The 25,281-nt window shown below is 43.4% G+C and overlaps 1 protein-coding gene across 1 annotated transcript; it reads left to right on the top strand.

The window, feature by feature from the left end:
• Positions 1-750: 750 nt before the first annotated feature.
• poc5 (POC5 centriolar protein homolog (Chlamydomonas)) lies at positions 751-25,278 on the top strand. Its single transcript, XM_056285644.1, has 13 exons — positions 751-813; positions 2,870-2,953; positions 3,044-3,197; positions 3,915-4,022; positions 4,187-4,386; positions 14,898-15,074; positions 15,938-16,042; positions 19,159-19,338; positions 20,294-20,477; positions 21,811-21,944; positions 22,279-22,380; positions 23,105-23,275; positions 25,120-25,278. Exons 1-13 carry the CDS (start codon positions 751-753, stop codon positions 25,246-25,248), a joined length of 1,791 nt encoding a protein of 596 aa, XP_056141619.1. The 3' UTR covers positions 25,249-25,278.
• The last annotated feature ends 3 nt before the right edge of the window (positions 25,279-25,281 follow it).

Below are 25,281 nucleotides of genomic sequence, written 5' to 3'. Positions count from 1 at the left end.
CGGGGAGCTACAGCTTTCTGTCATTCAGCATGAACCCTCAACTTCCCTCAGAGCTTCCCTGAGATTATCCTTTCTGTGTCTCACAATTCTGCTTAGAGTGCAGGAGGAGCTGTGCCAGCTGACACGACATGATGGTGATATGTTTGAATATGCATGAGTGAGTGTGTGTGTATGTGCATGAGCATTTGTGTTGGGGAGGTAATATTTCAAAACCCTATTATTCTAGCAACCTAGTTGGAGGCCCCATGTTCTCCTCATTCAGCCATCCCGAAGATGTACAATACCTTAGGCCTTGTTCCGTGACCAGCTACCAAGCTGCCTTGCTGGGCACCATTTAGGGAGAAATCAAAAGCTCTTACACTTTGAGAGGCAGATCTTAGTGGAGTTCATTGTACAGACACAAATGACACAGCCCAGTGTCCCCACTCATCTCTCTAATTCAAAGTCAGCTTCTGGCTCCTATCACAGCGCTGGAGGGACTTGTCCTGTCACGAGATTGTCCTCAGCATGCAGCCAGGTGGCAGGAAGGCTCCAGTCCAATGGCATTGCTGGCAGCTCTGCCACAGCTGAGGGCGACCATGTGTCTCCTCTGTCTGGAGTAGGTCCCAATCAAAGACTGCCAAGCTGCCACGCCACATATGTGGGACTTAATACTATTAGGCATCAGGTCCGTAGAGGGTTAAGACCTTGCTGTTATTCAATGAGTGAACCTTTGGCTGTTCTGTGTTTGTCTAACTGAACAACTTAGTAATGGCAACAGGGAGGTTCTCCGGGTGGTGGTATTCCCCAAAGACTTATACCTTCCTAAGGAAGGTAAGCTTTTTTCTTAGTCAACATATGTTTATTAATGAATGATGAAAGCAAATTGCAATCCAGAAGCCCTTTTTCAAGCGTCATGCAAGCTAGACGATTTATTTAATCCACATGCAGGCTTACTTTATTTTTAATCCAAGGCTTTATGGGTAACGTTAACAACTGAGTTATTATGAATGAATGAATGAATGAATGAATGAATGAATGGTTTATTTCGAACATGCAAATAAGCAGGATATAACTTACAGATAAGCCATTGCCAATAATCTTAAATGATATCCACACATCAAACTCAGCGAACAAATCCCGTATGCATCAGATTATGTGTTGGAAAAGGAGCAGGAAGTACACACTTATTTTCTCCTACCCCTTCTCCCCTTCTCCCCTTCTCCCCTACTCCCTTACTCCCCTTCTCCCCTACTCCCCTTCTCCCCTACTCCCCTTCTCCCCTACTCCCCTACTCCCCTACTCCCCTTCTCCCCTTCTCCCCTACTCCCCTTCTCCCCTACTCCCCTTCTCCCCTACTCCCCTACTCCCCTTCTCCCTTACTCCCCTTCTCCCCTACTCCCCTTCTCCCCTTCTCCCCTACTCCCCTTCTCCCCTACTCCCCTTCTCCCCTTCTCCCCTACTCCCCTACTCCCCTTCTCCCCTACTCCCCTACTCCCCTTCTCCCCTTCTCCCCTACTCCCCTTCTCCCCTACTCCCCTTCTCCCCTACTTCATAACTCAGCCGCAGCGTTGCCAGTGAGCATGGAGGATTACCGTATTTATTATAACAGCTAACTCTTCCTGTAGGCTCCACTTCATAACTCAGCAGCAGCGTTGCCAGTGAGCATGGAGGATTACCGTATTTATTATAACAGCTAACTCTTCCTGTAGGCTCCACTTCATAACTCAGCCGCAGCGTTGCCAGTGAGCATGGAGGATTACCGTATTTATTATAACAGCTAACTCTTCCTGTAGGCTCCACTTCATAACTCAGCCGCAGCGTTGCCAGTGAGCATGGAGGATTACCGTATTTATTATAACAGCTAACTCTTCCTGTAGGCTCCACTTCATAACTCAGCCGCAGCGTTGCCAGTGAGCATGGAGGATTACCGTATTTATTATAACAGCTAACTCTTCCTGTAGGCTCCGCTTCATAACTCAGCAGCAGCGTTGCCAGTGAGCATGGAGGATTACCGTATTTATTATAACAGCTAACTCTTCCTGTAGGCTCCGCTTCATAACTCAGCAGCAGCGTTGCCAGTGAGCATGGAGGATTACCGTATTTATTATAACAGCTAACTCTTCCTGTAGGCTCCACTTCATAACTCAGCCGCAGCGTTGCCAGTGAGCATGGAGGATTACCGTATTTATTATAACAGCTAACTCTTCCTGTAGGCTCCACTTCATAACTCAGCCGCAGCGTTGCCAGTGAGCATGGAGGATTACCGTATTTATTATAACAGCTAACTCTTCCTGTAGGCTCCGCTTCATAATCGCTTGAATTAGACACCAGCGGAATAAGAGGCAAATTGCTGGTGAGCTCGTCGTTTTCCGTTTACTGTTGTTATAGCAACGTGCTGTCCAATCAGAGACGCTTCAATAGGACCCTTCCTAGGTTGTCGCCAATCAGATCGTCTGTTGTTCGGGAGTCCGTCCGTTTGAAACGCGGATGAAGCGATTTTCTAACTGACCAAGAGTCGAGAGCTCAAGTGTGGGGAAACCGCAGATAGTCCACAATATCCACTTAAAAGGTAAAACTCTGCCAAAAAGCAGCGCCACTAATGGACACGTCTTTCTGCCTAGGTTAGCCTCCGTTGTCGAGTCATCAGCAATCCTCTGGGCTAACCAACAGAACGTTGCTAACGCGTTGCTTGTTGATGTGCTGTCTTTTTAAATCACTCCGAAAGTTGTTTCCAGCTTTTGCTGCGGCCATATCTTCTTGTAAATCTAGGAGGAAACTTGTGTATTCCAACCGTAAAGTTCGCTTTTTTAACCAAGCCCCATGTTGGGCTTGTAAACTGATAAATGTCAGAACCCACACTCCTGCTGTGTGCCGTCCCCTCGTTTAGATGTCAACGGATGATGGAGATGCACCTAGTCCAGTTCTGCCAAGGGACTCTGATCGGGGCAGCTCTGTGTCCTCTCAGCTACAGGTACAATCAGAAGATAATGGTGGTACAGTGGCTTTTAAGAGACAGTCACTACTCGACTTATTTGTCTTATTACTGTTTGCTGACCACTAGGATGAATATGAGGAGCTCCTCCGCTATGCAGTGGTCAGTCCTAAATTTGAGACACACGCTGGCGCCCACCTGCAGCTGCTCAGCACTGCACATCTGTCTACAGAGGACCGCAGTTCCCATGGAAATGATGATGCAAAATCCCGCCGACCAGCAGGTATCTTCTGCCTCTGACATTCAGGTTATTCGCATACGCCTGTTTCACTAAGTCTCTCTGACAGAAAAGCAGCTTTAGGCCTTCCAGACACCGCTTCTGTCAAATGATCAGCTGTCATAAGGGATTTGGCTTCGGGATGCTCAACAAAAAATGCAGTCTTCATGTCTGTTTTATTTTTTTCTATTTTGTGAACCACTCTAGTCAGGAAACATGTGATTTATGTCTATCGCATCTTACTCTCCTCCCCATCCCTGACGGTAAGCACATCTTAAACAGTCCATTGGTCTTTTCCTGCAACTGCAGCTCTCATGGTAGAAGTTTTAACACTTAAGCATGTCATGAAGTCGTACATAGGAATGTAGAAAGCAGGCAGGCTGATTGGTAATGATCTCTGGCACTCTGCCCGTACTGCTCTTTAGAGTGCAGGATTTCTCATCCCCCTGCAGGATTTAATTAAGATATTGACATAAATGCATTCTTGGATGAGGAGCCTTGGTCTTCTTTTTCAGCATTCCCTACCAGCACCTTATCTGCTCTCACTCACACAGTTTTTGCTCCCCTATTTTTCCTTTCACATTTCACTTATACTTTTTATTTCATCCTCTCACCTCATTCTCTACTCCAATTTATTTTCCTATTACTCCTCTCTTGTTTCTTCAATTTTGGTCTCTGTTCCACCTTTTCTGTTTCCCATCTGTCGCTCTTCTCTGTTGTCAGGCTCTGCCCCTGAGGCTGAAGATGGGAGGCATTCCAGCAGGAGTGCAAGATCATCACAGGCCTCCCCCTTGATAGTTGAGCCCCATACACACTATAGAGCCTCTCATGGTAAAGTGAATTATGCATATAAATTACCCAAAATAGTACCATAGGAGATATGCTTAAGTAGGCTATTATTATTACTTTACCTAATAAGTACTGAAAATGCAAGAGTTGATCACAGTGTTAAAACATCACGGTGTGATAAACGTCCATATTTCCCTGACCCCTAGTTGAAGAAACAACGGATCAGTCATGTGGGAGGGTCTCAGTGGTCTCCACCGATCCATCTGATAGGTGGCTCACAGCATCAGAAAGGTCCAGACAGAGCAGTCCAGACCCACTGGTGTCCATGGTGACAGAGATGTTTATCTCAGAGGAGAACATAAGCAAGATGGAGAATATTCTGGATACATGGAGCAACAACCTCAAGGTTAGCACAAATCATATGGATTGACATCAAAAGATATCAAATAAGACAGACACAGGGAAACCTTGATGACTGAAAATGTATCTCGATGCCATTACATTAACCGACAGAGTAACCCTGCACTTATACCAAAAGTGTCAAGAGCGGCACAAGCAGCCGGCAGCCATTCATTTTCAATGAGCCAGTGATGAGGTGCAGCTGATGTTGTGGCAACAGCAGGATATCAGTGCAGAAAGAAGCAACTTGAAGTTGAGCTGAGATTAATTTTGCATAAATTAGTAATAATGTGCTGAAGCAGCAACCAATTGCAGACAAACGCTGTAACATCTTTACTACAAATTTGAAAGATGATTGAGTACAACTAAACCTGATGTCTGCAGCACAGGTTGAACAACCTGCCCCCCTGGCAACAACTGCTAGAGGACTGGTAGTGAGCGGCTTGCAATCATTGTGACCGCTGGTGCTCATAATGCTTTTGGTGTAAGTGCAAGGTAAATACCACAGAATAGCATCACTGGAATTGATAGATATTGTGTGCAGCCGCTCAGGGTTATCTCATGTACAAACCCCAATTCCAATGAAGTTGGGATGTTGTGTAAAAGGTAAATAAAAACAGAATACAATGATTTGCAAATCCTTTTCCACCTATATTCAGTTGAATACACTACAAAGACAAGATATTTATTGTTCAAACTGATAAACTTTATTGTTTTTTGCAAATATTCACTCATTTTGAATTTGATGCCTGCAACACATTCCAAAGAAGCTGGGACAGGGGCATGTTCACCACTGTGATACACCACCTTTCCTTTTAACAACACTCAATAAGCGTTTGGGAACTGAGGACACTAATTGTTGAAGCTTTGTAGGTGGAATTCTTTCCCATTCTTGTTTGATGTACGACTTCAGTTGCTCAACAGTCCGGGGTGTCCGTTGTCGTATTTTGCGCTTCATAATGCGCCACACATGTTCAATGGGAGACAGGTCTGGACTGTAGGCAGGCCAGTCTAGTACCCACACTCTTTTACTACGAAGCCCCGCTGTTGGAACATGTGCAGAATGTGGCTTGGCATTGTCTTGCTGAAATAAGCAGGGACGTCCCTGAAAAAGACGTCGCTTGGATGGCAGCATATGTTGCTCCAAAACCTGTATGTACCTTTCAGCATTAATGGTGCCTTCACAGATGTGCAAGTTACCCATGATGCCATGGGCACTAACACCCCCCCATACCATCACAGATGCTGGCTTTTGGACTTTGTGCTGATAACAATCTGGATGGTCCTTTTCCTCTTTAGCCCGGAGGACACGACGTCCATGATTTCCAAAAGCAATGTGAAATGTGGACTCGTCAGACCACAGCACACTTGTCCACTTGGTGTCAGTCCATCTCAGATGAGCTCGGCCCAGAGAAGCCGGTGGTGTTTCTGGGTGGTGTTGATATCTGGCTTTGGCTTTGCATGGTAGAGTTTTAACTTGCACTTGTAGATGTAGCGACCAACTGTGTTAACTGACGATGGTTTTCCCAAGTGTTCCTGAGCCCACGTGGTCATATCCTTTACACAATGATGTCGGTTTTTAATGCAGTGCCGCCTGAGGGGTCGAAGGTCACGGGCATTCAATATTGGTTTTCGGCCTTGCCGCTTACGTGCAGGGATTTCTCCGGATTCTCTGAATCTTGTGATGATATTATGGACTGGAGATGATGAAACCCCTAAATTCCTTGCAGCTGTATGTTGAGAAACGTTGTTCTTAAACTGTTGGACTATTTGCTCACGCAGTTGTTCACAAAGTGGTGAACCTCACCCCATCCTTGCTTGTGAACGACTGAGCCTTTCGGGGATGCTCCTTTTATACCCAATCATGACACTCCCCTGTTTCCAGTTAACCTGTTCCCCTGTGGAATGTTCCCGACAGGTGTTTTTTGAGCATTCCTCAACTTTCCCAGTCTGTTGTTGCCCCTGTCCCAGCTTCTTTGGAACATGTTGCAGGCATCAAATTCAAAATGAGTGAATATTTGCAAAAAAACAATAAAGTTTAAACAGTTTGAATATTAAATATCTTGTTTTTGTAGTGTATTTAATTGAATATAGGTCGAAAAGGATTTGCAAATCATTGTATTCTGTTTTTATTCACGTTTTACACAACGTCCCAACTTCATTGGAATTGGGGTTTGTACAATTTCTTTGAATGTCATCTTGGTTCTCTGACACCCTAGTTAATCATCTCCTGTAATCTTTTTTTTTTTCTGGGAGGGGGGGCGGAATATAGAAACATGCAATGTAAATCCTTGCATTGTGTTATGAGACTAAGTGACATGTTGACACAAAAAACGCAGATGCGCACACATATATTTTATATGTGTGTCTGTATGTCTGTATATATATATATATATATATATATACACTACCGTTCAAAAGTTTGGGATCACCCAAACAATTTTGTGTTTTCCATGAAAAGTCACACTTATTCACCACCATATGTTGTGAAATGAATAGAAAATAGAGTCAAGACATTGACAAGGTTAGAAATAATGATTTGTATTTGAAATAAGATTTTTTTTACATCAAACTTTGCTTTCGTCAAAGAATCCTCCATTTGCAGCAATTACAGCATTGCAGACCTTTGGCATTCTAGCTGTTAATTTGTTGAGGTAATCTGGAGAAATTGCACCCCACGCTTCCAGAAGCAGCTCCCACAAGTTGGATTGGTTGGATGGGCACTTCTTGCGTACCATACGGTCAAGCTGCTCCCACAACAGCTCAATGGGGTTCAGATCTGGTGACTGCGCTGGCCACTCCATTACCGATAGAATACCAGCTGCCTGCTTCTGCTCTAAATAGTTCTTGCACAATTTGGAGGTGTGTTTAGGGTCATTGTCCTGTTGTAGGATGAAATTGGCTCCAATCAAGCGCTGTCCACTGGGTATGACATGGCGTTGCAAAATGGAGTGATAGCCTTCCTTATTCAGAATCCCTTTTACCCTGTACAAATCTCCCACCTTACCAGCACCAAAGCAACCCCAGACCATCACATTACCTCCACCATGCTTAACAGATGGCGTCAGGCATTCTTCCAGCATCTTTTCATTTGTTCTGCGTCTCACAAACGTTCTTCTTTGTGATCCAAACACCTCAAACTTGGATTCATCCGTCCACAACACTTTTTTCCAGTCTTCCTCCGTCCAATGTCTGTGTTCTTTTGCCCATCTTAATCTTTTTCTTTTATTGGTCAGTCTCAGATATGGCTTTTTCTTTGCCACTCTGCCCTGAAGCCCAGAATCCCGCAGCCGCCTCTTCACTGTAGATGTTGACACTGGTGTTTTGCGGGTACTATTTAATGAAGATGCCAGTTGGGGACCTGTGAGGCGTCTGTTTCTCAAACTAGAGACTCTAATGTACTTATCTTCTTGCTCAGTTGTGCAACGCGGCCTCCCACTTCTTTTTCTACTCTGGTTAGAGCCTGTTTGTGCTGTCCTCTGAAGGGAGTAGTACACACCGGTGTAGGAAATCTTCAATTTCTTAGCAATTTCTCGCATGGAATAGCCTTCATTTCTAAGAACAAGAATAGACTGTCGAGTTTCAGATGAAAGTTCTCTTTTTCTGGCCATTTTGAGCGTTTAATTGACCCCACAAATGTGATGCTCCAGAAACTCAATCTGCTCAAAGGAAGGTCAGTTTTGTAGCTTCTGTAACGAGCTAAACTGTTTTCAGATGTGTGAACATGATTGCACAAGGGTTTTCTAATCATCAATTAGCCTTCTGAGCCAATGAGCAAACACATTGTACCATTAGAACACTGGAGTGATAGTTGCTTGAAATGGGCCTCTATACACCTATGTAGATATTGCACCAAAAACCAGACATTTGCAGCTAGAATAGTCATTTACCACATTAGCAATGTATAGAGTGTATTTCTTTAAAGTTAAGACTAGTTTAAAGTTATCTTCATTGAACAGTACAGTGCTTTTCCTTCAAAAATATGGACATTTCAATGTGATCCCAAACTTTTGAACGGTAGTGTATATATATATAACTTTGTTAAAAGAAACACTCAATGGTAGGGAAAGTGCTCAACAAATAAGGAGCAAAATAATCCAGTGAGTCAAGTAAATTCTGTATGTCCAGCTGATTATTGCTTATAGCATGAAACAGGCTTGTACTGTCTCATAGAAAATGTATTTGACTAAGTGGATTATTTATATATATATATATATATATATATATATATATATATATATACACTGCTCAAAAAAATAAAGGGAACACCTAAAAACACAATATAGACCTCGATGAATGAAATATTTCAGCTGAAAATCTTTATTTATTAGACAGAGGAATGTGTTTAGAGCAAAATAACCTAAGAATGATCAATGGAAATCAAAATCATTAGCCCATTAAGGTCTGGTTTCAGAATCATACTCAAAATCAAAGTGGAAAATGAGAACATAGGCTGATCCAACTTCTGTGGAAATTCTTCAAGACGATTCAAAATGAGGCTCAGTAGTGTGTGTGGCCTCCACGTGCCTGTATGCACTCCCTACAACGTCTGGGCATGCTCCTGATGAGACAAAGGGATGGTCTCCTGAGGGATCTCCTCCCAGACCTGGATCAGGGCATCGGTCAACTCCTGGACAGTCTGTGGTGCGACATCGCGTTGGCGGATGGTACGAGACATGATGTCCCAGAGGTGCTCGATTGGATTCAGGTCTGGGGAACGTGCAGGCCGGTCCATAGCATCAATGCCCTCGACATACAGGAACTGCTGACACACTCTGGCCACATGAGGACGAGCATTGTCATGCATGAGCAGGAACCCAGGGCCCACTGCACCAGCATATGGTCTGACAATGGGTCTGAGGATCTCATCCCGGTACCTAATGGCAGTCATGGTACCTCTGGCTAGCACGTAGAGGTCTGTGTGGCCCTCCAAGGATATGCCTCCCAGACCATCACTGACCCACCGCCAAACCGGTCATGCTGGAGGATGTTGCAGGCAGCAGAACGTTCTCCACAGCGTCTCCAGACTCTCTCACGTCTGTCACATGTGTTCAGTGTGAACCTGCTCTCATCTGTGAAGAGCACAGGGCGCCAATGGCGAATCTGCCAACCAAGATGTTCTCTGGCAAAGGTCAATCGGGCTGCACGGTGTTGGGCTGTGAGCACAGGCCCCAATTGTGGACGTCGGGCCCTCATACCATCCTCATGCATTCTGTTTCTCACTGTTTGAGCAGAAACCTGCACATTAGTGGCCTGTTGAAGGTCGTTTTGTAGGGCTCCAGCAGTGCTCCTCCTGTTCCTCCTTGCACAAAGGACCAGATAGCGGTCCTGCTGCGGGGTTGTTGTCCTCCTGCGGCCCCCTCCACGTCTCCTGGTGTACTGGCCTGTCTCCTGGTACCTCCTCCATGCTCTGGACACTGTGCTGGGAGACACATCAAATCTTCTTGCCACAGCACGCATTGATGTGCCATCCTGGATGAGCTGCACTACCTGAGCAACTTCTGTAGGTTGCAGATACCGCCTCATGCCACCTCTAGTGGTGAGGGCACTAGCAAAATGAAAAACTAACCAAAGATCGGCCAGAAAAGATGAGGACAGGCAAATGGTCTGTGGCCACCACCTGCAAATCCATTCCTGTTATAGGGGTTGTCTTGCAAATTGTCTAATTTCCACCTGGTGGAAATTAGACAATTTACCAACAGGTGAAATTGATTCACAAATCAGTGTTGCTTCCTAACTGGACAGGTTGATATCTCAAAAGTGTGATTGACTTGGAGCTACATTGCATTGCTTATGTGTTCCCTTTATTTTTTTGAGCAGTATATATAAGCAATAAAGCAAGAGTGTATGTTCGCTTAAAACTTCAGAAATACTCATTGTAGAACAAAAAGAAAGGTATCTTAAGAATCAGCACTTTCCAAGGATTGCACAGTTCGAAAAATATTTCAAAAACCAAATAAAAAATATGATTTATTTGCGTAATTGAGTGTATTTTGTGGTAATTTGTGGCGGCAGCGGATTTGCGGTGATTAATACACACATTGGCAAGGAAGCTTGATGAATGGATTGAAAATTGTGACATTTGATAGTTTTCATTAATAAGATTCATTTATTTGACATTCGTTTATCACATGTATCATATCATAAATTATCCTATATTTCATCATCGATTATATCATAAAGTTCAGATCGTGTTGGTTGTTTTGGTGAGAACATTTTCCCCGGGCAATGCCAGGAGCCTCTGCTAGTATGTATGCATATATATATATATGCACAGTTGCAATCAGAATTATTCAACCCCCATTGCATATTAGGTTTACTGGCAAAATGTACAATTTTTCAGCTGTTTGCAATAAGCAAATTAAATCAAAATCAAATCAATTTTATTTGTATAGCCCAATATCACAAATCACAAATTTGTCTCAGTGGGCTTAACAGCAACACAACATCCTGTCCTTAGACCCTCTCATCGGATAAGGAACAACTCCCTAAAATAAAAACAAAACCCCTTTAACGAAGAAAGAAACCTCAAAAAAATTACACAATAACATTTTAAATAGTTCAATAAAACTAATATTACAAGGTGTCTGTGAATGTTCTCATTCATCCAGGTCATGGTTATCCAAAGGAGTTGAATCAAGTGCAACTGGACTTGGTATAGGCTTCATCAGTTCGTGCCTTTCTGACTAGACGAAGCTAGTCTGACTGGCTGGTGATATTTAGCCTCTTTGGAGTCGTTATCAGAGCTATTGATGTCCATGGCTCTTTGTGTTCTGATGTTTAGCACCACCCGTCGTTATCAGAGCTATTGATATGTGTGGCTCTTTTGTGTTCCGATGTTTAGCCACGCCCGTCATTATCAGAGCTATTGATGTGCATGGCTCTTTGTGATCCGATGTTTAGCAGCGACTCATGACCACTGAATGGAGTACTAATGAAGTCGAAACCAACACCCCCAACGACCGTCGCTGCTTAACATCGGATCAGAAAGAGCCATGCATATCAATAGCTCTGATAACGACGGGGGCGTTGCTAAACATCGGAACACAAAAGAGCCACTCATATCAATACCTCTGATAACGACTGGCGTTACTAAACATCGGAACACAAAGAGCCATGGACATCATTAGCTCTGATAATGACCCCAAAGAGGATAAATATCTGAGTTTCATCACCAGCCAGTCAGACTAGCTTGGTCTAGTCAGAAAGGCACGAACTGATGAAGCCTCTTGGATGAGAGGCGAAACGTCTTCACGGATATATACCAAGTCCAGTTGCACTTGATTCAACTCCTTTGGATAATATTACAAGGGTTTTATCCAAATTCAACACAAAATGTTACTTTTAATGACTACTGCAGTCTCAAAATTATTCAAACCCCTGAATAGAATCCCTCATAAGAGCACACATTTGCAAATCAGGTGTTGTCTCAAGCACAGCTGACGCAACTTATCAAGGGCTTCATTAGTTGCATCAGGTGTGCTTGAGATATCCATCCATCCATTATCTGTGCCGCTTATCCTGCTCTCAGGGTCGCGGGGATGCTGGAGGCTATTCCAGCAGTCATTGGGCGGAAGGCGGGGAGACACCCTGGACAGGCCGCCAGGCCATCACAGGGCTAAAAATTTAGTATTAATAGTAATTTAACATTACTTTTCAGATTAGACAACCTAGCATACACTTGGCGTACGGCGCTGTTCATGTGGGCTTAATGGACACTGAGAACGCACAACTGGCATAAACTCGACACCATTTAGTCACAAACCTATTGTAATTTCATAGTTAGAAATTAAAATCATTGGAAAATGATTTCATCTGATGACAACCGAAACAATAAAAATATGTAAAACGTAACTTTAGATATGCTCACATCATGTTAGGCAAACAGTAAGGTGCCAGAATTAGCCTAGCAAACTCGTGGGAGGCTAAATTTACTTGACTGGAGAACAGAACATATAAGTTCTGTAACCAGTAATCAGGAGGCACATGAGTCCTCCTGGAAGCCACTAGAAAATCTCTCACTATCTTTTCCACTGGCAGCTGTGCTAATATGTTGACCCGTTACCAAGATACAATAGATTAGCTCACCTCAACAATCGAGTACATTTACTTAAGCAATCGCTATGTAATGGTAATTATTTTAAATTTAGAATTCTCTTAAATTGATTTAGATCTTCCATCAATTAATTCAGTAGCATTGTCTGTTTGTAATTGTACATGGTTATCGAAATTTAACAGCAAGCATTTCATAAATGCACTAACAACAGCAAGTTTCAGCCTAGGAACCTTTTAAAGATCGCCCTTAAACAACATCAGAATGAGTATACTGTTTGCTTGAGATAGAACACATCAAATACCTGGACTGGCTAGGGGTTTATTGACGGTGATGTTTGATTGCATGTTAGAATTATGGCTAAGTCAAGAGAATTGTCCAAAAAGTTAAGAGATCATTGCCTTGCACAAACAAGGAAAAGGGTACAAAAAGGTAGCAAAAGCACTGAATGTTCCTGGAGGTACAGTTGGAAGCATAGTTTGCAAGTTCAAAGTTAAAGGAACAGTGGCTACACTACCTGGATGTGGCAGAAAGAGGACGCTATCAACAGCTGCCACCAGATTCCTGAGGAGGCAGGTGGTCAAAAACCCTCGAGGAACTGCAAAAGACCTACAGCAAGACTTGGTGGCAGCAGGCACTGAAGTTGCAGTTTGCACAGTAAGGCGCATACTAAACGCTGAAGGGCTCCATGCCTGAACTCCAAGACGTACACCACTACTGACCCAAAAGCACGAGAAAAGTCAGCTCCAATATGCTCAAAACCATATAAATAAGCCGAAGAGGTTTTGGGACTCTGTTCTGTGGAGCGATGAAACAAAACTGGAACTTTTCGGGCCTATGGAGCAGCGGTATGTCTGGAGGAGGAAGAATGAAGCATACACTGAAAAGAACACCCTGCCTACAGTGAAGCATGGCGGTGGCTCGGTGATGCTCTGGTGCTGTTTTGCTTCCTCTGGCACTGGAAACCTGCAGCATGTGGAGGGCAAGATGGATTCAATCAAGTATCAGGAAATCCCAGGAGAAAACATCATGCCGTCTGTGAGGAAGCTGAAGCTTGGGCGTCATTGGACCTTCCAACAGGACAATGATCCCAAGCATACCTCAAACTCCACCAAGGCTTGGTTTCAAAAGAAGTCCTGGAAGATTCTAGAGTGGCCGTCAAAGTCGCCTGACTTGAATCCCATGGAAAATCTCTGGTGGTATTTGAAGAAGACGGTTGCAGCACGCAAACCCACGAATATTAGTGAACTGTATGCCATTGCCCATGAGGCATGGGCAAAGATTCCTCAGGAACGCTGCCAGAAGCTGGTGTCTGGCTATGCATCACGTTTGCAGCAGGTCATAACAGCAAAAGGGTGCTCTACTAAGTACTAAAGATGCTTGTCATGAAGGGGTTGAATAATAGCCACTCCCCCATACACATCAATGGGGTGGAAATGGAGCGTGTTTCCTGCTTTAAATTCCTTGGAGTCCACATCGGCGAGGAACTTTCCTGGACATTAAACACCCAGGCCCTTGTGAGAAAGGCCCAATGCCTGCACTTCCTGAGGAAGCTGAGGAGCGCCCGTCTACCCCCCAAAATTCTCACCAACTTCTACCACGGCACCATAGAGAGCATCCTGACCAGCTGCATCTCAGTGTGGTACGGCAACTGCACATCAGTAGACCAGAAAGCTCTGCAGCGGATCGTCAAGGCGGCCCAGCATATCACCGGTACCCAGCTCCCAGCCATAAAAGACATTTATCACAAACGCTGCCTCAGCATCAGCAGAGATCCCACCCACCCCAACCATGGACCGTTCTCCCCCCTGAGCTCTGGGAGGCGCTACAGGAGCCTCACAGCCCACACTACCAGGCTCAAAAACAGCTTCTTTCCACAAGCTGTTGCCCACCTTTACCTGGCTACCCACTGAATGTCTGTAGATATTTTGTACTCTGCTCTTTTTTAACTTATTTTTAGCTTTTGGTCTTCGTGTGTATATCTTATACTGTGTTTGCTGTGTTTGTCTGTGTCTGTCTTGCACTTTTTGGTGAAGCCACAGCCCTCATTTCATTTTTAACATGTGCCTGCACATTGTTTTTAATGACAATAAACTGAATTGAATTGAATTTTGAGACTGCAGTAGTCATTAAAGTGGCATTTTGTGTTGAATTTGGAGAAACCACTTGTAATATTAGTTGTGTTGAGCTATTTAAATTGTTCTTGTTTGATTTGTTTATTGCAAACAGCTGACAGTTTGTACATTTTGCCAATAAACCTAATTTGCAGTGGGATATAGATATATATATATATATATATACACACACACACACACATATATATATATATACATATATAGTATATATATATATATATAATTTTTAAATTTGGTTATCACATTTTGGTCATTAACATATTTTCATATTTGGTCATTAACAAGTAGCCATCATGTGGTTAAGTCCATCCCTCTCTGCTTCCCTTTCAGTCCAATGTGCTGATGGAGTTGAGGAAATGGAAGCTGGCCTTCATAGAGCAACACAAGCTGGAAAGGAGAAAAGAAAGGGAGAGGTATGCCGCCCAAACAGCTGGCCTCAACGCAGAGCTGGACAGCCTGAAGGAGCTGCTGCACACTTATGAAACTTCTAACCAAAGGAAAGATGAGGTGTGTGTATGCATACGTGTTCTCTTAATACATATGGTACACAACTGTGCAACTACTGTTTCTCGTACTTATTTTGCACCTGAAGGAATAGTTGTGAACCATTCAACACCTTATCAACATTACTGGAACTGGGCTAAGTAGAGCTGAGTTGAAAACAAACCACACAAAAACATGTAGGTCTTTGGGGGCGCCCCGGTGGCTCAACTGGGAGAGCATGTGCCACATAAGGCTGAGTCCTTACCGCAGCGGCCTGGGCTCGAATCCGGCCCAGGCCCTTTGCTGCATGTCATCCCCCCTCTCTCTCTCTCTCTCTCTCTCTCCCCTGCCTTTCCTGTCTCTCTCTACTGTCAGTTAAAATAAAGCAGAAAATGCCCAAAAACAAAACGTGGGGTTTTTTTTAAATTTATTTCTGATTTTTTCCCTTTTTCTCCCAATTTAGTGGCCAATCGCTCCCTATTCTAGTTCAAACACCCACCCTCGTACCGTATGCGTTCACCAACTGCATCTCTTCGGCCGGCAGTCTCGAAGGAGACGCCTCCCCACTTTTGTGACGAGGTGAATCCAGGCCGAACCACTGCTTTTTCTGCGAACACACAGACGCATTCATGTGACGAACACAAGCCGACTCCGCCCCCCTCCCGAAGACAGCGTTGCCAATTATTGCTGCTTCATCGAGTCCGGCCATAGTCGGATCTGACGAGACCGAGGCACGAACCCCGGTCCCCAATGGGCAACTGCATTGACACAAAACCGATGCTTAGACCGCTACACCACCGTGGACCCCCAACATGTACGTCTTTGACCTGCTTTTGCAGCAATGAGCTCATTTTATGATGTGCGTTATCTCCTCTGTCCTCCCTCAGGTGATTGCAAAACTGAGCAAGGCACTGGACAGGCAAAGAGAGAAGTTTGAGATGATGAGGGCCTTCACCCACTGGAGACTAGAGCACAGCGAGGCCAAAGAGGAGGTACGAAGACAGGGAGACAAAATAAAGGTTTAGATGGCACGGGAAATAGTGGGAGTGACTCAGGTACTTTAACTTATCAACAAAAATATTTTGTGTACAAACATTGTCAAAGTGATGGTGTGTGTGTGTGTGTGTGTGTGTGTGTGTGTGTGTGTGTGTGTGTGTGTGTGTGTGAGACAACAGAGGCATCCACAGTGTGTGACATCTCAACATCTTGTCATCCTCTTTAAATGATCAGTTCACTTTCACTGTAATCTAAAGGGTCTGGTAGTTTGAAATGTGTTCGTCAGACTCCATTCCTTGAAACACGTGTTAAATTAGGTTTGTAGCTAACTGTCTTCACATTGCTAGATTACCGTCAATACAGTTTAACGGTTTATGTAAATTCTGAATTTGTGCGTGACTTGCAAATTGGTATTTCTCTGTGCATGCATGTGCCACATTTTTTAACAAGTATACCCTTGTCAGAAATTAACATAATTGAAGTATCGTTGGTGTACTGATAAGCGATCAAGGCCTACTCCTTTCATTCCATGTAAGTGCTAAGAAGAAATGGATTGTGGAAAAATATTTCATAAAAGAAAAATCTTTTTTATTTTATTTTATTTTTTTCTTACATTTTTCAAATAGAAAAGCAAGTGGTTGACACTATCCTACGCTCTGGATCAGGGTCATCACCGTGTCAGCTTGTGACAGACTTTTTGGTCAAAATGCGATTTTTACCACAGACATACAAAAGAAAACTTGGAGACTGGAAAGTCAGCTGTTGTATATAGGCAGGTGGCAATCCTAAGACAGGCATCAATGCGGCATGCTCCAAGTCTATTTCATGTTTGAGATTTATGGCCTGGCGGCCTGTCCAGGGTGTTTCCCCTCCTGCCGCCCAATGACTGCTGGGATAGGCTACAGCATCCCGTGACCCTATGTAGGCTAAGTGGCTTGGATAATGGATGGATGGATGGCTTTAATAGTGTTCATATGACTGAAACCTCGCTCACAGCTGCAGGTGTCTGGGCTTAATGTGAGCAGGAGTGTTGCAAGTTGGCTCAGTTCATTGTACTCCTCGCTGTTCTCAAACAGATGGCACCAGAATTTGACAATGTCACTGTTGCATCGGTCAGACATGAATAATGTCTTTATGCCATCATCTTTGCAAAAGACGAGGTACTGTGACTGCAGTTCGGGAACAGACACATGTTTTGCGAATCTCTGTGTGATGTTTGCCATATCGTTCTCTGTTGGTTTGGGGTTCAGGGGATCAGGAAAGAGCATTTGTTTGACCAATTCTCTTTCTGGGAATCTCGTCCGGAAAGCACTTTGTAGCCTCTGCGTAGTCGACTAATGTGATGTTGAAGTTCAGTATCTCTGAGTCTGAGTGATGGTTTTTCACATTTGCATTCATCAATGAATTCGTTCACACTTGCGTTTGGAATTTTCAAGTCTCTCGGATCAATTAACGAGGGGTCATCATTTCTGTTAAACAGGAATGGGTTCAGAATTACACGCATGTAGTTCTGGATGTAATAGGCAGAGTACAAACTCGTGTTCTCCTTCTGTAGTGCCTCATTCATTCTAGCCAACAGTGGCAAAATCCAGTTAAGAAACACTAAGTACAGAATGAATTTGGGATTCTGCAGCATGCCACCCGGTGTACCGCAACTTTCTCGATAGCGAACAGAACCCTTGCTTCCATTTGCAGTGCTCTCAAAATATTGTACGAGGCTGGCTTGACGTTCCACGAAGTGCTCTGCGCAGGCTGCAAGGCTCAGCCACCCAATTTATTTGTGACCAGGTGGCTGAATTCTTCGTTTATAGCACAGCCGTGGGAGAACTACTCCTTTCTTGCTGGGCCACTAAAATGTGAAAATGTAGCTTTTATAGTGTCCTCTACAAAGACTGGTATTTCTTCTGCATCTCTAGACATTAGCGCCTGTCTGTGTGTCATGCAGTGCTGCACAGACAACTCTCCAAATTGCTGCTTTAACTTAACTGCGACATTGCTCTGTCCCCGTTGGCTGCATCCGAGCATCACAGCGGCACCATCCGATGTAAAACCAACTAGCTTTTTGGTTGGATAGTTGTCACGATCAAAATGGTCAATGATGGCCTTAGAAATGTTGTTAGCACTACATTTATCTGTGATTTCAAGTGGCCTTGATATCCACAAATCGCTGGAAAATCAATAACTGGGAATTATCAGTACAGTCGGTGCTTTCATCGCACATGACATGTACGAAAGGGGCTTCCCCTACGCTAGTTAGGCTGGCAGCTGCTAACTTCTCCCCTATTTCTTCTGTTTCTGGCTACAGTGCTAACACTGCTGTGGAGCCTGCTGAACGCAGACAATTTCGGGTCAACTTTTGTTGCAATTTCTTTGAAAGTGTTGCCTGCTGTAAATGGCAGTTTTGCTCTGGCAAGTCCGAAAGGTAAAGTGAGGTCATTTTCCAGTTCAGCTTTCGCTCGACTAACGAAGCTAGTCATCAGCTTAACTTGCCCCGCCTGCCCTCTTTTGCCTTGCTAGCAAACCGCTCCTTTTCAACAGAAGGAAGACATACCTTCTGTTGTTGTTCGGTTTTTGCACCATTTCTCACTGGTCCCTCACTGCCGTTGACTTTAGGCGTTTCGCTGTCTGACCACACCTCATACACTCCATCAACCCATCATCTCTCAAAAAATCAAAAAAGTCTTTCTCCCACGAAGCACGTTTGGTTGTTTTCAGGGGCTGTAAGGTTAGGCTAGCTAGCTATCTAGTTAGCAACCTGACTCACAGAATGCGCGCAATTGCATGAGTTTTGCGTGTGTCCTCCCGACTGCTAAGATGATGTAACCTAGGTTGCTGTTGTACTGTGGCCAAATTAGTCTCACAAAACATTAGATTGCAATAATTTTCTTGTCTAAATATTGACAATTTATATTATCATGGAAAAAAAAAACTTTTTCTCAATATTTTTCTGTCACAAACAGACAAGTCTTGCCACAGACACATTTGTCTGTGTACGGGCAGGTTGATGACCCCTGCTCCGGATAATTTACCACAACAGAAAATGCACTACACGATAATGGATTAAAGATGCAACTCCCCTGAATATTTTGATGGTCTTTTGTCTCCCTGCCAGGCCTATGCTGTCCAAAAGGCACAGCAACATTACCATTTGCAGCTGAAGAAGAAGGTGTGGAGAGGCTGGCACTCCCTCGTTCAGAGACATTGGAAGGACAAGGTGGAGCAGGCCTGCCGTGCCAGGGCTGAGGAGGTTTGCGTTCGCCTGTCTACGGAGTATGAGGCCAAAATGGCAGAAGTAAGCCAAGCATTACCGAGCATTTTACCTGAAAGGGGTATTCATAGACAGAATGAGACACAGCTGGGTCACATTAATGGCATGGTTTCATGGCAGTGTCAGCCTACGCTGTTTTGCATAACAGTGACATCAACATTCTCCCCCTGGACGCAGAGGAGGCAGGGGCATTAACTCTTATTTATTAGCAGTTGCTTGTCTTGATTTATTGAGGTGGGTTATATCAAAAGAATCCCCACGCTTTATAGATTTTAAGTTACATTATACTTGAGCTTAGTAAGACAATAGAGCTAAAGTTATGCTATTCTTCTGCCTGGGGTGTGGAATTTTTAGGGTTGTGGTGGTGTTTTTTCCCCCCCTACCAATCAGTTCCATATGGAAATTTTGATTATCTTTGTTAATTATTGCTGCTTTAAAGCAGTCAAAGCTTGATTGATGGAAACTGCAGTAAAAGCACCTTGGAGCAAGGACTGGTAATAGCATGCAGGGACAAAGAAATGGAACATAGCCATCAGAGTGAAAGAGATAAAGGAGAAGTTATTGACAAAGCTTTACATGCAACAAGTGCAGCAAGGGTGCAGTGTAGAGGCTTGAGATAGACGAGAGCAGTTGCACAGCAAAGAAGCAAATTGCTATAGAGGGGCAAAAAAAGAGGACATTTAAAGCTATATATTTACTGAAATGTACTGAATGGACTGTGTTGTTGACTTTTTGTGTGTGGGTTTTTTTGTCTTTGTTCTCTCCATTTTTGCATGTTTTTGGTGGTGTCGTTTTCTTTTGGGTATGTTTTTTGTCTTGTGTTGCACTGCTGTGGGCTGGGAGAAACGAAATTTCGTCTCTTTTGTGTATGAAATTTCATGAATGAGATGACAATAAATTGTTTCTGATTCTGATATATTGGTAATATTAATGACCAAGTCCTTTTTAATGACCCTATCTTTCTCCTCCGTCTCCACAGCACTGTGAGGCTGTGGAGAAAGCCCAGGCAGAGATCCAGAAGATGCGGCTAGAACGAGAGCAGTATGAGGAATCTATGAAGAAAGCCTTCATGAGGGGGGTTTGTGCCCTCAACATGGAGGCTCTCAGCATGTTCCATACCACAGAGGGACGGCCAGAGCAGTCGGCAGTTCACCATCAGCAGGGTGGGTTATGTAATGGCAACACAAGCCCGTGTTTATTAATAGAATCTTACTTTCTGAATAACTGGTAACCAGTGACAACTTTGTACACCCCACAAGGCCGATTTACACTATTACCCAATCACTGGGCATATAACTAAAAAACTAGAGTGCTACTCTTTAAATGAAAACCCACCTTTAAGGCATTATTACTCTTGTGTCTGTGTTCTATTGATTCAACACTGACAACAGGATGGACAGTAAGACACTGTTTGTCCGATAGAGCGCAGCCTCGTGCTATTGACAGCACTGTAGACTTGTGAGCAACATGAGTGTGTGTGTGGGAGAGAGGGGGTCTTTGCTGGGGTTTTTCTCACAGTCATTCACTGGTTCATTTGTTGGCGCGATGAGTCAGTGAATGTGATGGCTGAGTGGTACTCTGCAGAGGTTGTAACCTTGAGGTGACACTGACTGATTAGCAAGTACCTTTTCAGATACAAGATGCTGTTTTGTGTGAGTGCACACTGAAAGAGTTATGTCGGCATTTAGATTTTTAGATAGAGATTTGTTTTCTGCACCAATCATATTTTAATATTCCCATTTGAATTTTATGGAAACATTATAGATTCCTGTCCATCAGGCTTTCGCCAAGAACAAATCATGGGAGAATATAATGAGGGTTGAATCTGATTAACTAGAGCTTAATTTGATCATAGAATTATCTCTCTATACCTGTCCTGACAAGACTTCAGAGAACCTCAGGAAATATGAAGCAGGTACCATCTTATAAGTAGATTGCTTATTGGTTTCATGACTAATGATTGTTTATATTTGTCTTAAAGGTTGCTTGTTCATTCATATTCTTGTATACATACTGTCTTACACCCAATTTACTAGTGAGATTTTTTTATATAGGTACCTGTATAGATTGGGGGTAACTCACTGATTAATTTTCCTGTAGTGATCACTCCCTTCTCTCTTGCGTTCACTCTAAAAATTGTACTTCTGACATATCTTCAAACAGGGAGTAGTAGATCAAGACAACTAGTAGAGCCTTCTTTCATGTGAATTGCACTTACCAAAAGGAACTATTGTCTTTTTCTAACCATTGATAGTGGAGGTACTGCATGCTTCAGGGTGAAAATGTTCCATCAGAAGGAAATATTGTAAGGGCAGGATTCTCGTTGGGAGTGGGCTATTCCATAAGACGAAGTGATCAGTTGCCATCCACTAATGTAACACAGGTGGCCTCATTTCTCAGAATAACTGTAAACCCAGTGTGACACTGGGAGTAACAGAGCAGAATTAGGAATGATTGTGACAGTCTTTTATTTTTCAATTGATCTTTCCCCTTTAGAATTTCTGCCTCCCAGGGATGAGCTGGGTTCCAGCACTTTGGCTCAGTTCCATTGTCCTATCTCCTCCTCACGGTTCAGCCCATTCAACTTTGACCCACCCGGTCCTCCATCACAGAGTGAGGCAGAGGAGATGGTTAGACTTAATTCTATGTAAAACACAGTTTCTGCTATGCCATGCTTCTTTGCCCAGCTACGGAAGAGCCAAAAGTGGAAGAAAAAAAAATCTCATTTAAACTCTTCAAATTTTGCCGTGCTGACACTTAAGTGTATATAGCTATAAACTCTGGCTCTCACATACATCAACAATTTCAACATGTAACTGACACAAAAACAAAAGAATGCAACAAAAGCTTAAGAAGTCGACTACCTTAATTTCTTCGGATTTTTTTTTTTTGCTGTATCATCTAAGATGAGCTTATCATCTTTTGTATCTTATATCCCTCTTTCTTTCCCTCCATCTCTCCCAGGTTGGCTTTAGTGCTCCTTTGTCCAGAGCAGAGGCGCTCCCTTCTACTACTGTGGTTCACAGCTCCCTCCCACTAGGGGGCACTGCAACCACCCACAGACAGGTACAGCTCGTCGTAGTGCTTTTTGCTTTGAGTTGAAGTTTCCTTCTGGTTCATATGACTAGCTTGTGGACCTTAGTCTTGTAAGGAATCTGTACCCTGGCTCTGCTGAATGACGGACGCTAAGCAGGTATGGCCTTGGCTAGTACTTGGATGGGAAACCTCCTGGGAAACCTAAGTTGCTGCTGGAAGTGCTGTTGGTAGGCCATTGGGGGGCAGTCTTCCCTTTGGTCCTAATAGTAGTTCCAATGCCCCAGTGCAGTGATGGGGACACTGTGCTGTAGGATATGCCATCCTTCGACGTTAAACCGAGGTCACTTATCACAAAGAGTAGGGGGTCCCCCGGTGTCCTGGTAAAATTCCCAACCTGGCTCTCTCCATTTGGCCACCTCATCATCCCCCTATGTAATTGGCTCAGTCATTCCTCCCTCTCCAGCTCAAGCTGATGTGTGGTGAGCGTTCTGACATGAAATGGCTGCGATGCACCACCCAGGTGGTGCTACACATTAGTGGTGGTTGAGGTGAGTTTCCCCCTTCACTGTGAAGTGTTTTGGGTATCAAGATAAAGCACTATATAGATTTAATCCATTATTATTTTCATATATGACTTGAAATCCGTGACTGTAGCACTGAACACACTCTGAAAAGGCTTTTGTTGGGTTTTTCTCACAATCATCACATTGCTTAACGCCCAAATGACTTGGTGTTAAAACAATGTGTTTTCCAGGTCAGTGGGCGTGTAGTCACATCCAGTCAACAGAAATCCTCAAAAACGGTAACGGCCCGAATCACTGCCCGTCCCAACCTCAGTAAGACCACACACAGCAATCTAAAGGTTATGGGTGTGGCTCCACCCATGAGCGCTGTCATTGTTGAACGTCATCATCCAGCGACACAGGTGTGGAACAAGGTGCGTCACCTTAGCTGAAGTATCAGTGGAGACTCGAGAATCAAATGAAAAATATGCTTTTTGGTTGTATGGTTCTGGAATGTGACCAATATATATACACTACCGTTCAAAAGTTTGGGATCACCCAAACAATTTTGTGTTTTCCATGAAAAGTCACACTTATTCACCACCATATGTTGTGAAATGAATAGAAAATAGAGTCAAGACATTGACAAGGTTAGAAATAATGATTTGTATTTGAAATAAGATTTTTTTTACATCAAACTTTGCTTTCGTCAAAGGATCCTCCATTTGCAGCAATTACAGCATTGCAGACCTTTGGCATTCTAGCTGTTAATTTGTTGAGGTAATCTGGAGAAATTGCACCCCACGCTTCCAGAAGCAGCTCCCACAAGTTGGATTGGTTGGATGGGCACTTCTTTGAGCAGATTGAGTTTCTGGAGCATCACATTTGTGGGGTCAATTAAACGCTCAAAATGGCCAGAAAAAGAGAACTTTCATCTGAAACTCGACGGTCTATTCTTGTTCTTAGAAATGAAGGCTATTCCATGCGAGAAATTGCTAAGAAATTGAAGATTTCCTACACCGGTGTGTACTACTCCCTTCAGAGGACAGCACAAACAGGCTCTAACAGGTACTATTTAATGAAGATGCCAGTTGGGGACCTGTGAGGCGTCTGTTTCTCAAACTAGAGACTCTAATGTACTTATCTTCTTGCTCAGTTGTGCAACGCGGCCTCCCACTTCTTTTTCTACTCTGGTTAGAGCCTGTTTGTGCTGTCCTCTGAAGGGAGTAGTACACACCGGTGTAGGAAATCTTCAATTTCTTAGCAATTTCTCGCATGGAATAGCCTTCATTTCTAAGAACAAGAATAGACTGTCGAGTTTCAGATGAAAGTTCTCTTTTTCTGGCCATTTTGAGCGTTTAATTGACCCCACAAATGTGATGCTCCAGAAACTCAATCTGCTCAAAGAAGTGCCCATCCAACCAATCCAACTTGTGGGAGCTGCTTCTGGAAGCGTGGGGTGCAATTTCTCCAGATTACCTCAACAAATTAACAGCTAGAATGCCAAAGGTCTGCAATGCTGTAATTGCTGCAAATGGAGGATTCTTTGACGAAAGCAAAGTTTGATGTAAAAAAAATCTTATTTCAAATACAAATCATTATTTCTAACCTTGTCAATATCTTGACTCTATTTTCTATTCATTTCACAACATATGGTGGTGAATAAGTGTGACTTTTCATGGAAAACACAAAATTGTTTGGGTGATCCCAAACTTTTGAACGGTAGTGTATATATATATATATATATATATATATATATATATATATATGACTTATAGTTGACCTATAGTTCAGCTATAAGTATTCATATTTTTTATTTATGTGTACAGACAGCAAATATTTAATCATGACTCATTATGCAGTAAATTGGAGAATTTAGGGCTGTGCAATAATTCAATATTATTGTTGGATCTTTTTTTCGATGGTATTGTACCAGGATGAAATTTGTATATCATCATATCGTGACACAATTTTGTTGTTTAAACTAGTGATAACGAGAATCCATTACTGAAAATCTGTCACAAAATTAGGTCTGAAATATTTGAGGGGGTACTATTTGAAAACTAGTTTTTGTTTGATATTATGTTTATTACCTAACTGTTTGTGATAAATTAGCTCAGCTGGGTCCTGAAACATGGTATATTTGCACATGTAAGCAGATATATCCTGGTATATCGTGTGTAACATTCCCTGTGACTATACTGATGTGTTCCATATCGCCCAGTGCTAGAAGAACCCTGCTTACTCTTCTCTTAAATTCCTTTAGCTCACCACTGGTCAGGCCACTGCTGCCAAGTTGCGCTACACACAAAGTCACGGCCCGGCTGGAAGGAAGCGCTCCTCCAGAACACATGCCAACACATGCCACGTGCACTCCATCAAGGTGGTAGACTGAGCACACACACAGGCGTCGCACACCTTAATGTTT

Source organism: Lampris incognitus, chromosome 1 (genome assembly GCF_029633865.1).
Source record: "Lampris incognitus isolate fLamInc1 chromosome 1, fLamInc1.hap2, whole genome shotgun sequence".
NCBI lineage: Eukaryota > Metazoa > Chordata > Actinopteri > Lampriformes > Lampridae > Lampris > Lampris incognitus.
Note: the sequence above shows the minus strand (reverse complement) of the source record. Positions and strands in the feature narration are given on the sequence as shown.